Source organism: Mus pahari, chromosome 2 (genome assembly GCF_900095145.1).
Source record: "Mus pahari chromosome 2, PAHARI_EIJ_v1.1, whole genome shotgun sequence".
Taxonomy (NCBI): Eukaryota; Metazoa; Chordata; class Mammalia; order Rodentia; family Muridae; genus Mus; species Mus pahari.
The window spans coordinates 89,550,686-89,563,532 of record NC_034591.1 but is presented as its reverse complement, the minus strand read 5'-3'; the positions used below and the strand labels follow the sequence as shown (position 1 = coordinate 89,563,532).

The 12,847-nt window shown below is 38.2% G+C and overlaps 1 protein-coding gene across 3 annotated transcripts in view; it reads left to right on the top strand.

Moving 5' to 3' along the window:
* The window catches only part of Kdm3a (lysine demethylase 3A), a 45,474-nt gene that overhangs the window by 9,825 nt on the left and 22,802 nt on the right, over nucleotides 1-12,847 (top strand). For 2 of the 3 annotated variants that reach the window (XM_021189050.1, XM_021189047.1), the window contains 6 exons: nucleotides 1,846-1,948; nucleotides 2,750-2,874; nucleotides 3,103-3,175; nucleotides 3,270-3,358; nucleotides 9,825-9,988; nucleotides 11,833-12,341. In XM_021189050.1, coding sequence (XP_021044709.1) covers nucleotides 1,846-1,948; nucleotides 2,750-2,874; nucleotides 3,103-3,175; nucleotides 3,270-3,358; nucleotides 9,825-9,988; nucleotides 11,833-12,341 — 1,063 coding nt within the window. Of the gene's footprint in view, nucleotides 1-1,845; nucleotides 1,949-2,749; nucleotides 2,875-3,102; nucleotides 3,176-3,269; nucleotides 3,359-6,661; nucleotides 6,705-9,824; nucleotides 9,989-11,832; nucleotides 12,342-12,847 lie in introns of those variants that run through there. The other variant, XM_029534674.1, reaches the window with a different exon arrangement.

Sequence of the window (12,847 nt, the reverse complement as noted above, 5' to 3'; positions counted from 1 at the left end):
CTGGAACTCACTTGGTAGACCAGGCTGGCCTCGAACTCAGAAATCCGCCTGCCTCTGCCTCCCGAGTGCTGGGATTAAAGGCCTGCGCCACCAGGCCGGGCTCTTAGTTTTGTTTCTTAAGACTGAAAAAAAATCTAGGTTGAAATTTTTATTAGTTCTTAGGAAAAATGCACTATGGCTGTCAGCATAATTTATTGAAGGGGATATAATATGTATGTTACTTTTTGCTAAAGAATGGTCAAAGTTCATTTCTTTAGGGCATCATCTTGTAGCTAGACACTTCTGTAAAATTCTATGGTGGAGGATATATGGTTTATCTGCTTGCTCTAAAGTAATGAAGGTTGCATCTGAAAAATCCTTTGACATAAACAGAAGTTGAAATTGAAACTCTTGGTTTGCCTTGACATTGAATATGATAATCTGTGAATAAGAAAGTTTTGGGTTTTTTTTTTGTTTGTTTTGTTTTTTGAGACAGGGTTTCTCTGTGTAGCCCTGGCTGTCCTGGAACTCACTTTGTAGACCAGGCTGGCCTCGAACTCAGAAGAAATCGCCTGCCTCTGCCTCCCGAGTGCTGGGATTAAAGGCGTGAGCCACCATGCCCAGCAAGAAAGGGTTTTTAAACCAGCTGACAGATTTGTTGGGCCCTAAAAAACTTCTGTGTGAACTAGAGTTAGTCTACCTCATTGGAGAGCCCTGTGCAGCTTTCTTTGCTGTTTGGGAGTAGGAATTGGAGATTCAACTATAAAAGCAATAAATGCATTAAGTAATAACACCCACATCTGAATGTTTATTAGGGATTGACTTTGAGCATATATGGAGTCTCTAGATTTTATCTGATGTTACTTGGCCAAAGAAATGTAGTTTTTTTTCTAGCATGGCCCCTTACTCTTAGACTAGTTTTTTACAGTGGGAGAAATGAGTAAACCATTCTTGGCTACCAAGTCATAGGAAAAAGCCTGAAGGCCTGCTATTGGAGGACTCTGTTTAGCAGGGTTTTTTTTGTTGTTTTTTTTTTTTTTCATTTGTCCTGTTAGAAGTTGGGTTTGGCAGGTTACTCCTATTGACAGTGTCAGTATAAGTTTCTCATAACTGGGTATGCACGCAAAACCAGGGAACTGTGGAATAGTGCTGAGGGTGGAGCTACTGCCAAGAACGGAGTGTCTCAGAAGAGGCTCACTCTGCAGTCCTAGGCTATTCATTCAGATTGTCTGTTTGGCCCTCCACCTTTTATAACAAGAAGAGTGCATTTAGAATACTAGTTAGAGTACATGAGTTTGTGTGAAATTTAAAACAGTTTCAATGAACTAACAGTGTATTTCCTGGGTTTTCCCATCCAAAGGGTTTGGGATATAGAGTATTTTTAAATTTGGATTGATCAGTTTGATTTATTATTATTATTATCTCATAACCAAAATTATGTCATGTTGACTCCTAGTATATTTTTTGAAAACAAATTTTTATTAGTATGTGTGTGCCAGTTGTTATATGAGTGCCCTTAGAGGCTAGAAGAAGGCATTGGAATCTCTGCAGCTGGAGCTGACAGGCGCCTGACACAGCCTCTGGGAACCAGACTTTGGCGCTCTAGAAGAGCAGCAAGTGCTTTTAACCCCTAAGCCATCTCTCCAGCCTACCTCTCATAGTTCATCTTGTGTTCCTAACTTGGGCGATTTAACTTCAGTCTGTGGATTACTTGTAATTGTTTAGTGGTTGTGAATTTTTGACCTATTCAGTAGTTTGTTAGGTATAGTCAAATAGTTAGAAAATACTGTTTAATCTGATTGAATCAATTTGAAACATTTAACTCTTAACCTTCACAAACAACTCTTTTGTTCTTTGATTTTACAGGATGTAAACAGTCTTCGGCTTTCCCTTACTGATAATCAGACAGTCAGTAAAGAATTTCAAGCTTTGATTGTAAAACATTTGGATGAAAGTCATCTTTTACAAGGTATGTAAATAATCTGCTGTTGACAGTTCATGAGTTAGCCAGTGATAGGCCTATAAGAAGCTAGGATTTAGACTTTTTACTTACTTTTCATTGAAAGAAACATTTTTTTTTTTTTGAAGGAAACATTTTCTTTTTGATGTTGGTAATTGGAAATTTCTTTTTTTAATCTAAAATCTTTTAAAATTTTGTTTGCTGCTGCTTTCTATATGGTACTATGTGACCAACAGATTTTTTTTTTTTTTTTATGCTAAAGCTCCTGGAATTTTGAGAGTTCAGAGGTAGCACTTAACAAAACCCAGCTATATTTGGGCATAGACTTGCTGTATTTGAAATTTTTGTCATATGAAGTTGATATGATATTTGGGAGCTGGGCAATGGTGTCTCATGCCTTTAATCTCAGCACTTGGGAGGCAGAAGCAGGAGGATCTTTGAGTTTGTGGCCAACCTGGCTACACAGAGAAACCCTGTCTCAAAAAACTATTAAAAAAATAAAATAAAAAGAAGCCATTATGTGGTAATCTATTTTTTTTCTATTTACTGTTACTAGTTTCTCAGTCATCTTCAGAGCCACAAGCTTTTGCTTTAATTTCTTTCCTTTTTTTGTTAACCTTAGCTTTTAACCCCTTGGCGGTTTTCTTGTAGATTCCTGCATTAGATTATTTTAAAACTTTATAGGATAGTGAGTTCACTTTTGATGACTTGTTTGGTACTTCTTGGTCCCATAGAATATGGTAATGTAACTATATTGCCACACCTAAGAGATAGAATGGAATTATTTTCTCTCTTTTTTTTTTTTTTAAGGTGACAAGAACCTTGTTGGTTCAGAAGTAAAAATTTATAGCTTGGACCCATCTACTCAGTGGTTTTCAGCAACTGTTGTACATGGAAACCCATCATCCAAAACTCTTCAAGTCAACTGTGAGGAGGTAAAAGCAATGATAATTGATGCCATCCTACAGGGTAGGATACTGTGTAGAATAGCTGTGTTCTTAATGCTAAACCCTTCTTTTATAAAATGTTAAAGTTAGAAACAAAAGGCATTACAGTTGTTGTAAAATGAAGTTATTTGTGTGGTATCCTATTGACGTTGCGTTAATTTCCAACTATTCTCAACATTTACATTTCTTCCAGTATCTTTGTTTTATTTTTTTAAGATTCCAGCACTGAAAATTGTCGACCCAGCACTGATTCATGTTGAAGTTGTACATGACAACTTTGTGACATGTGGTAAGACACACTGATTAAACCTTTCTTCCCTTTTTTTTCTTTCTCACATTAAGTGAAAGAAGGAAGCCTATTTACTCACTATTTTATATTGTAGGTAATTCTACAAGAATTGGAGCTGTAAAACGCAAGTCTTCTGAGAATAACGGAAGTTCAGTTTCTAAACAAGCAAAATCTTGCTCTGAGGTAACTGATTTATTTTTGTCACTGTGTGAAACATTGTTTAACTTTAATATAGCATGCTAGTCTTTAATAGTGATCAAGCAGTTTGTTCTGTTCTTCTGTGTTGTCTTGTCTGCTGCTGTTACAAGTTCCAGATCTTGGCCATAATTTCTATACTCAAGCAGATGGAGATAATATAAGTTTTGGGTTCACTATTTTTGGTGTTTAAAACTTTCATTTTTTCAGTTATTTGGTTAAAATTTGCAGTATATGACAATTTTACTATTAGAATTGGTTCTGAAGGTAATTGAGTTGTATAGTTAAATTGGAAATTTGCCTGGCATGAGAGGAAGGGAAGAGCCTTAGGATTGTGAGAAGGTTGTTGAAATGGGACCCTTAGCTTGTGATGACTTGCATTGCTCATTTGTGATTAAGTATACAGATGTATTACCTTTTCTGAATAAATGGCTGATTAATTTTTGGCTCAGAAAAACTGGCTTTTATGGATGCCATGTAAGTTCAGATGTTTTATTTACTTCTCTTCTGAAATAATCTTTGGGACTGTTTCTCATTTTGTCATTAGGACCTGTTACAGAACAAATAAATTTTACAGTTTAGGGATTCAAATGCATATGTGTTAAGTGAATAATTTCCCACATTATTATGTCCTGGGTTAGAATTCTAAATTGACTAGAATGATACCAAGCAGACTGCTTATAGGATTTAAGAGAGGCCTTTAAATATTAGGCTATTAAGGCATGGAGAATAAAGTCAAGGAAAGAATCTAGATAGGGTTCTGGATCAAAGGCAGAATAGACTACAGCACCTAGATGTGCTAATTTAGGAGTCTGTGGCTTTTACTGCACCTTTTGTATGTTCAGACAAGAATTTTGATACTTCATCCAGAGGTTCCTGAATCAAGGTGATGAAAACCTTTCTCTTCCTTGCAAATGTCTAGGCTTGAACCTCTTTTGTGGAGTCTCAGATAGTTCTGGGAAGAATGAAGAGGTCATAGTAGAAATTAATTAGAAAGTAATATTATGTATCTTCATTTAATTTCAAATATACCCATCTATGAAACCAGAAAGATGGTGTGTTTACTATGTGCTAGATACCTAGAGGATAAGAGACATGGGAAAAGAAAGGAAGCACCTTCAGAGGTGGAAGGGATGCTTCAGTTTAGTCTTGAGTGTATGGTATGGTTTGGGAGGAAGTAATAGTAGAACATGGGCACTGGTTAGGTTGATGGAATTAACTACTGTAAGAGGGTGTGGAGTGAGGCAGTAACCTACGAGTGTAGCATTAATTTAGCTTGGTGGAAGACTAGATGAATGTTTGCGCCTTGGAGCACACCAATTCTAGTTTATAAAGCTCAAATTATGTGGTCAGGTGACCATGTATAGTACTGTGTACTTCTCAGTATAGGAGGGTCTGAGCTCGTTAGAGTTCCTTATTCTAGAAGAAGTGGATAGTAAGTCTTTTAGGGAAGAAATATTAAAGGACTATAAACAGAAAATGATTGCAGTGCTTCTTATGGTTACACTCACAGAGGATCTTGCCTGGTAATTCTGTGTTGTTAGAGGCTGTGTAAAAGTAGGTAGAATTATAGCCATGGAAATTTGACGTTGGTGGAATTGTTGACAGTCTGTTACAGAAGTGAGTAAAGGCCAGTTGGCTGCATACTACCTGCTCTGGAGAATGTGTCAGCTTACATAGAAGTGTGGTAAGACTGAGTGTCAGGTGGGGAGGAGTCAGGGAATGAGAATGGGATACCTTGTTTGGCCATTAGAAAAATTGTCCTGATATGTTGACAGAATTGGGGTCAGTAGAGACTTCTTGGGTGTGTGTGTATCAGTTCTTTAGGGTGTGGCTAAGGCAGTTAAGCCTGGTAAGCAAAGAGGTTTAAGGAGGCCCTTGTAAAGCGTGCTGCTGCATAGTGATCCTCTAGAGCCTGACTCTCTCTGGTAGGGAAGGAAGCAAGACTTAACCTTTGAGCACAGCTGTACTGTTTATTCATGCTCAGTAAGTTTGTGTGATCTTGCACTCACTATTGGACACAGTAGAAACTTTAAAACTTAAGCCTGAGCTCTAGCCTAGAGATAGATTGTTGATCTCTACATGGAAAAAAGAACCACATATCTTTAAAGTATCAGCATTCATTAGGCACTTTTGTTGTCCCAGGTACTTCGAAGTCTGAAGTAGGAGGATCACTTTCATTTGGGTTATAGTATGATATGCTCATTGGATGTCCACATTAAGTTTGTCATCAATATAGGTGAGCTTCTTGGAGTAGGAGACTAACAGAAAAATACCAACTTCAGTTCTTAAACTAAAGTCATACTACTCTAAAGGAAGTTGGAAGTGTTGATTTTTATTTGAGTGTTAGTGGCTTGAGGAGCTTGGTGCTATTACTTTAAAATTTATGGTTATTCAAGAAAAATAATAGAGAAGAAAAGAAATGGTAGTCATTCCTATGACCACCTTCCTCTCGCCCTTCCTTTCATGTATTATAGAGGCCTGGTTTTAGAATGTCTCTTTTGAAACTAAAAGATTATTCCTTGATTCCTTGTGAATATTTTCCTGTATCAGTATTCCCTACATTCTTTTTTTTTTTTTTTTTTTTGGTTTTTTCGAAACAGGGTTTCTCTGTATAGCCCTGGCTGTCCTGGAACTCACTTGGTAGACCAGGCTGGCCTCGAACTCAGAAATCCACCTGCCTCTGCCTCCCNTATAGCCCTGGCTGTCCTGGAACTCACTTGGTAGACCAGGCTGGCCTCGAACTCAGAAATCCACCTGCCTCTGCCTCCCAAGTGCTGGGATTAAAGGCCTGTGCCACCAGGCCCGGCTTTATTCCCTACATTCTTATATTCTGGGTGATTTTATAATTGAGAAAGTTTTAGAAACACTGCTCTGACCTAGATTTTACAAGAACTGAAGAGGTAAAGAAATGAATAAAACCAAGCAGTTCTTGTAGATGTAAGTGACGCGTGAGTACAGTAACACACTTGGCACCATTCTCCCAGTGCTTGCACTTCCCAGATACAATGGCACTGGCACAGGCTTACTCTTAGCGTGGTCTTTGGAAGACAGGAGCTTAGGATTAGGTAGGTGAGACGTTTGGCTGTGATGTGGTTAAGATAAACATGTTTGCCAGTGTGACATCTGGCTCCTTGAAGGTCTTCTCTGCCTAGCAGACTATTCCTCAGAGTATGACACTGCTTGGTTAATTGGGAGAGTCTGCTGAAGAGTGTGAGCCAGCAGTGACTTTTTTAGAATACTGTCGTACACTCAATTATATTATCTCCGTCTGCTGGCAGGGAGGAACTATTGCCATGACTGGTATAGAAGACCTTCAAGGAAAACTCTTCAGGTAAGAAGAAACTTTGACCTTTGTCAAGTCAGAGGCCAGTGCAGAAGTGTATGTGCGAAGATGGGTTGTGGATCAAGAGTTGTGTCTCTGTAAAGTGGAGTCTTAGGCAGGGTATGGAGAGGTATTCATTCTTCATTTCCTAAAGAAAAAGCACAGTTAAGGCTGATTCTGTTGCACAGTCACATAATTGAGAATATCTGTACAAGATTTTATTGTTTTAAGAGAGGTTATCTCTGAAATTGATTTTCTTGTGTGCCAAGTACTGTAGTGAATGTTACCATCACTGTATCAACAGGAACAGTGACTAAGAAGTGCCAAAAACTTGATTTCTAACCAAGGTTTGATATCAGAATCCAGTGATTTTACCCTCTGTGCTGTTGCTGCTGTTACTTTTCTCCAAATCTTATCCTTTTTATGGTGAATCACCACTGTAAAAGGAACAGATTCTTCCTTTTCCCCCTCTTCACTCTATCTCTCCTTCCAAGGAATATTTACTGCATACTATATAGGAGATACTGATGTACTGTGGTGAGCATTAATATTGCCTAACCTCTCAAGTAACTTCTAACACTTATCTATAGCTACTTAAGAAGATGAGGCATTGCTGTGTTTGTCTTTCACCTGGTCATTCATACATCACTCCACCAGGGTTCCTGACCAAGCCTTATGTCTGGTTTGATGAGTTCAGACAGGAAATAAAGGAGTGGGCCTGTGTCAAAGTGTACATTGTGAACACACTAAGAACACCTAAGACTTTCACAGTGTGAAGGTACTGTAGAAAGAATTGCGATAAAACTAAGGAGTGGCTATAAGATACTATTTTACAGTGAGTAACCTGGAATTTTGAGGACATTAGTCAATTTAAGGGTAAGAAGATGGAACCAGGTAGCCAGTGAAAACAGTTGGCAGAAGGAATAAATAGCAGGTACAAAGCCCAGACTAGAAAAGGTGTTTAACATGAGTATTTGAAGAGAAGCCAGTTCAATTGAAATATTGTGGACAGAGAGAAGGATTCCTTGAGATGGGAGTGATAGTTGCCTGAAGACTGGACCATACTGGATTCTAACCGGATTCTAAAGCTTGGTCTGTGATGGGTAGGAGCATCAGGATTGGGATTAGCAAGAATGAAGAGAAGTCAGACTAGTCTGGGAGAAACACAGTTATGGTGTCACAGAAATGGAAAGATTCAATGGATACATTGAAAATGGAGACATGATTAATTGACTCTTTGATTGGACATCAGAAATGAGGAGGATGGGGAGTTTCTTTTTTTTTTTTTGGTTTTTTCGAGACGGGGTTTCTCTGTGTAGTCTTGGCTGTCCTGAAACTCACTCTGTAGACCAGGCTGGCCTCGAACTCAGAAATCCGCCTGCCTCTGCCTCCCAAGTGCTGGGATTAAAGGCGTGCGCCACAATGCCCGGCCCGGGGAGTTTCTTGACTTAAGCAGATTGATAGATATTGTGCAGAATAAAAATATATGTATCTGTAGTTTATAATCTGAATTTTGAAGTACGTTGGTTTTGGAGTATAATCTAAGAATAAACATTAGTACATTAACTCTAGGTGTATTCAAAGGAAGGGAGATGGCAGATGGAATAATTGTTTTTAATGGTTTGGTAATTCAGCTTTTGGAGACTACCGATTTAATAAGTGATTATCAGAGAATTGTATGAAAGTATAGTCAAAAGCACCTTTAAAAAAATAAACTAAACTAACGTCTTTATTTAAAAGATTAGGAGACAAGCCCAGGGGTATAAAGTTGACTGACCCAAGAGTGTAGTTATTTAGTCAGTGCCTCTGCAGTACAACCAATAGGCAATCAATGTATAACCAAAGTTGAGTTGACAAAAATAGTGTCAGAAAGAATCAGATACTTTAGGACCTAAAAAAGTATTTGAAACATTGCCAGAATTTTTGATAATTAAAAAAATTCTTATTTTCGGGTGTCTTTTATTCTGTGCTAGATAGTCTTCGAGGCTGCCCGAATAAAAGAAAAAATGATTTATGAGTAGACAGCATTTAGTATGTTGACAGTGTCACGTTTTAAAAACTCGAGGAAATTTCTGTCATAGTTTAGATGTTACTAGGTTTGGATTTGGTGAATGCAGAGGTAGTGGTAGGATGACATAACTGAGGCACAGGACTGGTGGGCAGATGAGTTTTACTAGTAAGATGGCAAAATTAGGTAGACTGACTGCACAGTCAGCCATACAAAAGTGGTCTAGAGTTTTTTGGTTTTTGTTTTGTTCTTATAGTAGAAATTTTTTTTTCTATAGCTAATATAAATATGTGGATCCAATATTTTTACTTTTTTTTTTTAAAGATTTATTTATTTTTATTTATGTGAGTACACTGTAGCTGTCTTCATACACACCAGAACAGGGCATCAGATCCCATTACAGATGGTTGTGAGCCACCATGTGGTTGCTGGGAATTGAACTCAGGACCTCTGGAAGAGCAGTTGGTGCTGTTAACCACTGAGCCATCTCTCCAGCCCCCCAATATTTTTACTTTTACAAAGGTAAAATTATATGGAAAGGGAAGGGGGAAAATATCCTAGCTTTTTCCCATAGGCCAGTCATGACTTAATATTTTTTCCAGCTTGGGGTGACCTTTGTGATGAGCCACATAAGAACAAGAATCGTGTCCTCAATCTTTATTGCACTGCCAAGGCTTATCGTGGTACCTAGTAGGTTCCATTGCCTACAAGAGTCCTAAGTGGTCTGGTCTCCTGCCAATCTACGCAGTAAGTGCGTGGTAGGCACTCCAGTCATGTCCAGATGATTGCATGTGAAACAGCTACCACTGAAACTGTCACCTAAAAGTTCACCTCTATGCAATACATTAATAAAGCAATTGCCGCAATTGCTGAAAAAGATCAGCTTGTAATCTTACAGAATTACTTAAGTTTTGTGAAAAACAGGGTGCTTTATTTATAGATATCACATAAGTCTCCTTGGTATTCAGTTTATCACTTCTTTATTCTGCTGGTCTTTATTTGGCAATGGTATTGTGCTTATTTAGTATTAAACAAAGGAAATTACTTTAATTTCATTAACATATGATAGTTCCACCACTAGGGGCTTTGTATTTAATGTCTGTTGGTTTGGTATCTTTTAGGCCTCTTCCAATATGTGTCCTGTACAGTCTGTTCCCACAACAGTGTTTAAGGAGATCCTGCTTGGCTGTACTGCAGCAACTCCATCTAGCAAGGACCCAAAACAGCAAAATACTCCCCAGGCAGCCAATTCTCCACCTAACATTGGAGCAAAACTTCCTCAAGGGTGAGTAGTGCTTTGTTCAAAGTATTCAGTCATAGAAGTCAATCATTGTTTCTGTCTCTGATATTCCTGGGGTGTTTTCATAGGAGCTCCTTGGGATAGATTGACCAGGGGCCTTCAAGTATTAGAGGCACCTAAACATGGAGGAAAAGGGAATGAATTGGTTGTATGTAGAAGACTTTGATCAGTGGGGGTGTGAAGGAGAGGGTGGTGTGGTTACAGTGAGAGTTAGCCTAACATGCATTGAATCACAGTGATAGTCAAAATGTGATTATGGAGGAGAGCTGAGCATAAATATATGGAACCAGGCTTGCCTGTCAGGTCACAGGTAAAGAGAACAATGTGCAGATTAGAATTGTAAAGTAGACTGAGGGAAGGATCTCTTGTGAGGGAGTGGTGGCTTGTACTTGCAGTTGATACAGACTTGAAGATAGGAGTCGGAGTGACTTTAATGTAGAAAAGTCAGTTCAGAAGACAGCTGTAAAATAATGTGGGACAAAGAACATTAATTAACTAGGAAAACATAGGTGGCAGCCTGGTATAGAGCTTGGAGACAGTACCCAGTGTTGGTTGGCTTGTGCACAAGTCTACACACACACACACACACACACACACACACACACACACAAAGACATACATGCATGTACTCACATGCATATGTATGCTTGAAGGATGAAACAGTAGGAAATTTTAGTGATATCCAAACAAAGATTTCTAATTTAAAAGTGTAAATGAGAAATATGTTTCTAGAATGAAATCCTGGATTAGAAACAACAGCAGTGGCAAAAGAAAGATTATAGAAATAGAGCTTTGTGTTTGGCTAGGCAGAGAACTCTAGTATGAATTCCCTAATAAGTAGTGGGAGGGGACTAGAGAGATGGCACAGGGGCTAAGAGCACTTGTTCTTGTAGAAGATCTGGGCTCAATTCCCAGCACCCACATAGAATCATCTATAACTCCAGTTCCAAGGGAATCCAAGGGCACCAGGCACACAGGTGGTGTGGTATACGTGTATACATTCAGGCAAAACATAAAAAAGAATAAATATAATAAAAATAATACACTGTATAAATATATGGAAATTTCAAATAAATAAAAATGTTTTTAAAGAAGTAGAATAAATAATAACTTCCCATGTACAAGCAAGTAATTAGTTTGTCCTATTTGCTTTGAGTCCTGGCCACTCATGGCGGCTTGTTATTAATAGCAGAACAAGTGTTTTATGCTGCCTGTGGTTTGTAGTGTTAATTTTATGTTTCATATTTGAGATTTCTATTATTTCTCATATACATATTATTTCTGATAAACATTTAAAGCTTTATGTTGATCTATGTGCCTGCCATGAGATTGAGTTTTCAAGTTTTGGTAAGCAAGAATACTAGTTTTCTCTTTCAAATTTAAATAATTTTTTGTTTTGTTATATAAGAAACTTTTAGTATAGGTTTTTCGGAAATTGAAAAAGAAGACATTATTAAATAATTGGCCTTGTGTAGACTTTTAATTTGATACATTAAAAATAACTGAATTTCCTAACTGCTGTATATATGTCCTGGTTCCATATGATAATGTTTGTTTTGAGCAAAAGCTATGGTTCATTATGCTATAAGAAGCAGAGGTCATGAGCATGCAGGGAACATGCAGAATTGCATTCTTCTGAGTGTGTAAGATACTTTTCCAGAGCTATAGGTGGATTGTTCTCAACCCCAGCTCACAGAAACCTTTCCAAAATTTTCTATCACAACAATTTCCATTTTTCTGACTGGTTGCCATACCAACAACCTGTACTGTTTTTAGGGCAATAAGAGATAAGAGAGATCTAGATGCTACTTTTCCTACTGTTTTTTCAGATGTCATAAGCAGAACTTACCAGAAGAACTTTCTTCCTGTCTAAACACAAAACCTGAAGTACTGAGAACAAAACCAGATGTCTGCAAAGAAGGATTACTTTCTTCAAAATCTTCTCAGGTTGGAGCTGGAGACTTGAAAATTCTGAGTGAGCCCAAAGGTAGCTGTATCCAGCCTAAAACAAACACTGATCAGGAGAGCAGATTGGAGTCTGCTCCACAGCCAGTCACTGGCCTTCCAAAGGAGTGCTTGCCTGCAAAGACTTCCTCTAAGGCAGAACTGGACATTGCCACCACTCCTGAACTGCAGAAGCATCTAGAACATGCAGCTTCCACATCCGATGACCTTTCAGATAAGCCAGAAGTGAAAGCAGGTGTCACTAGCCTTAATAGTTGTGCAGAAAAGGTCGAACCTTCAAATTTAGGTTCCCAGTCACAGAATTTAAAGGAAACTTCAGTAAAAGTAGATAATGAAAGCTGTTGTACAAGAAGCAGTAATAAAACCCAGACTCGTAAGTGTTTCAAATCTCAATTGGTAATGATATGTTTCTTCCCTGTGATAAAAATATGAGAATGACTAGAAATTTTCCCCTCGGGCTAGTATACGTTTTTATTAACATTTTAATTCTGCAGGGACTCCATACTCTGACTTAAAATGGGTCAAATCTTTTTTTGGTGATTTCTTTGTCTTCATATTGTTGCTGTCTTTGTAGCATCCACGTTGGGGCTTTGTGCTCTCACACAGGTAGTTCAAATATATGTCATTACGTTGTGTCATCCCTATCCCCTGTGTTCAACACTGAACAGTTTCTAAGGTTAAGTCTTGGCATACTCGGTTTTCAACCTAAGTGCTCTTTGTGCAGAGGAGATGGTACACCATGGTTCCTACTTCCAAGTTGAACATTCCTTTCCTAATCCAAAAGTTCATAAATGTTTTAAATTCAGAAACTGTTTGAGCCACCAACAAAATACCCCAAGTGGGCCGGGCATGGTGGTGCATGCCTTTAATCCCAGCACT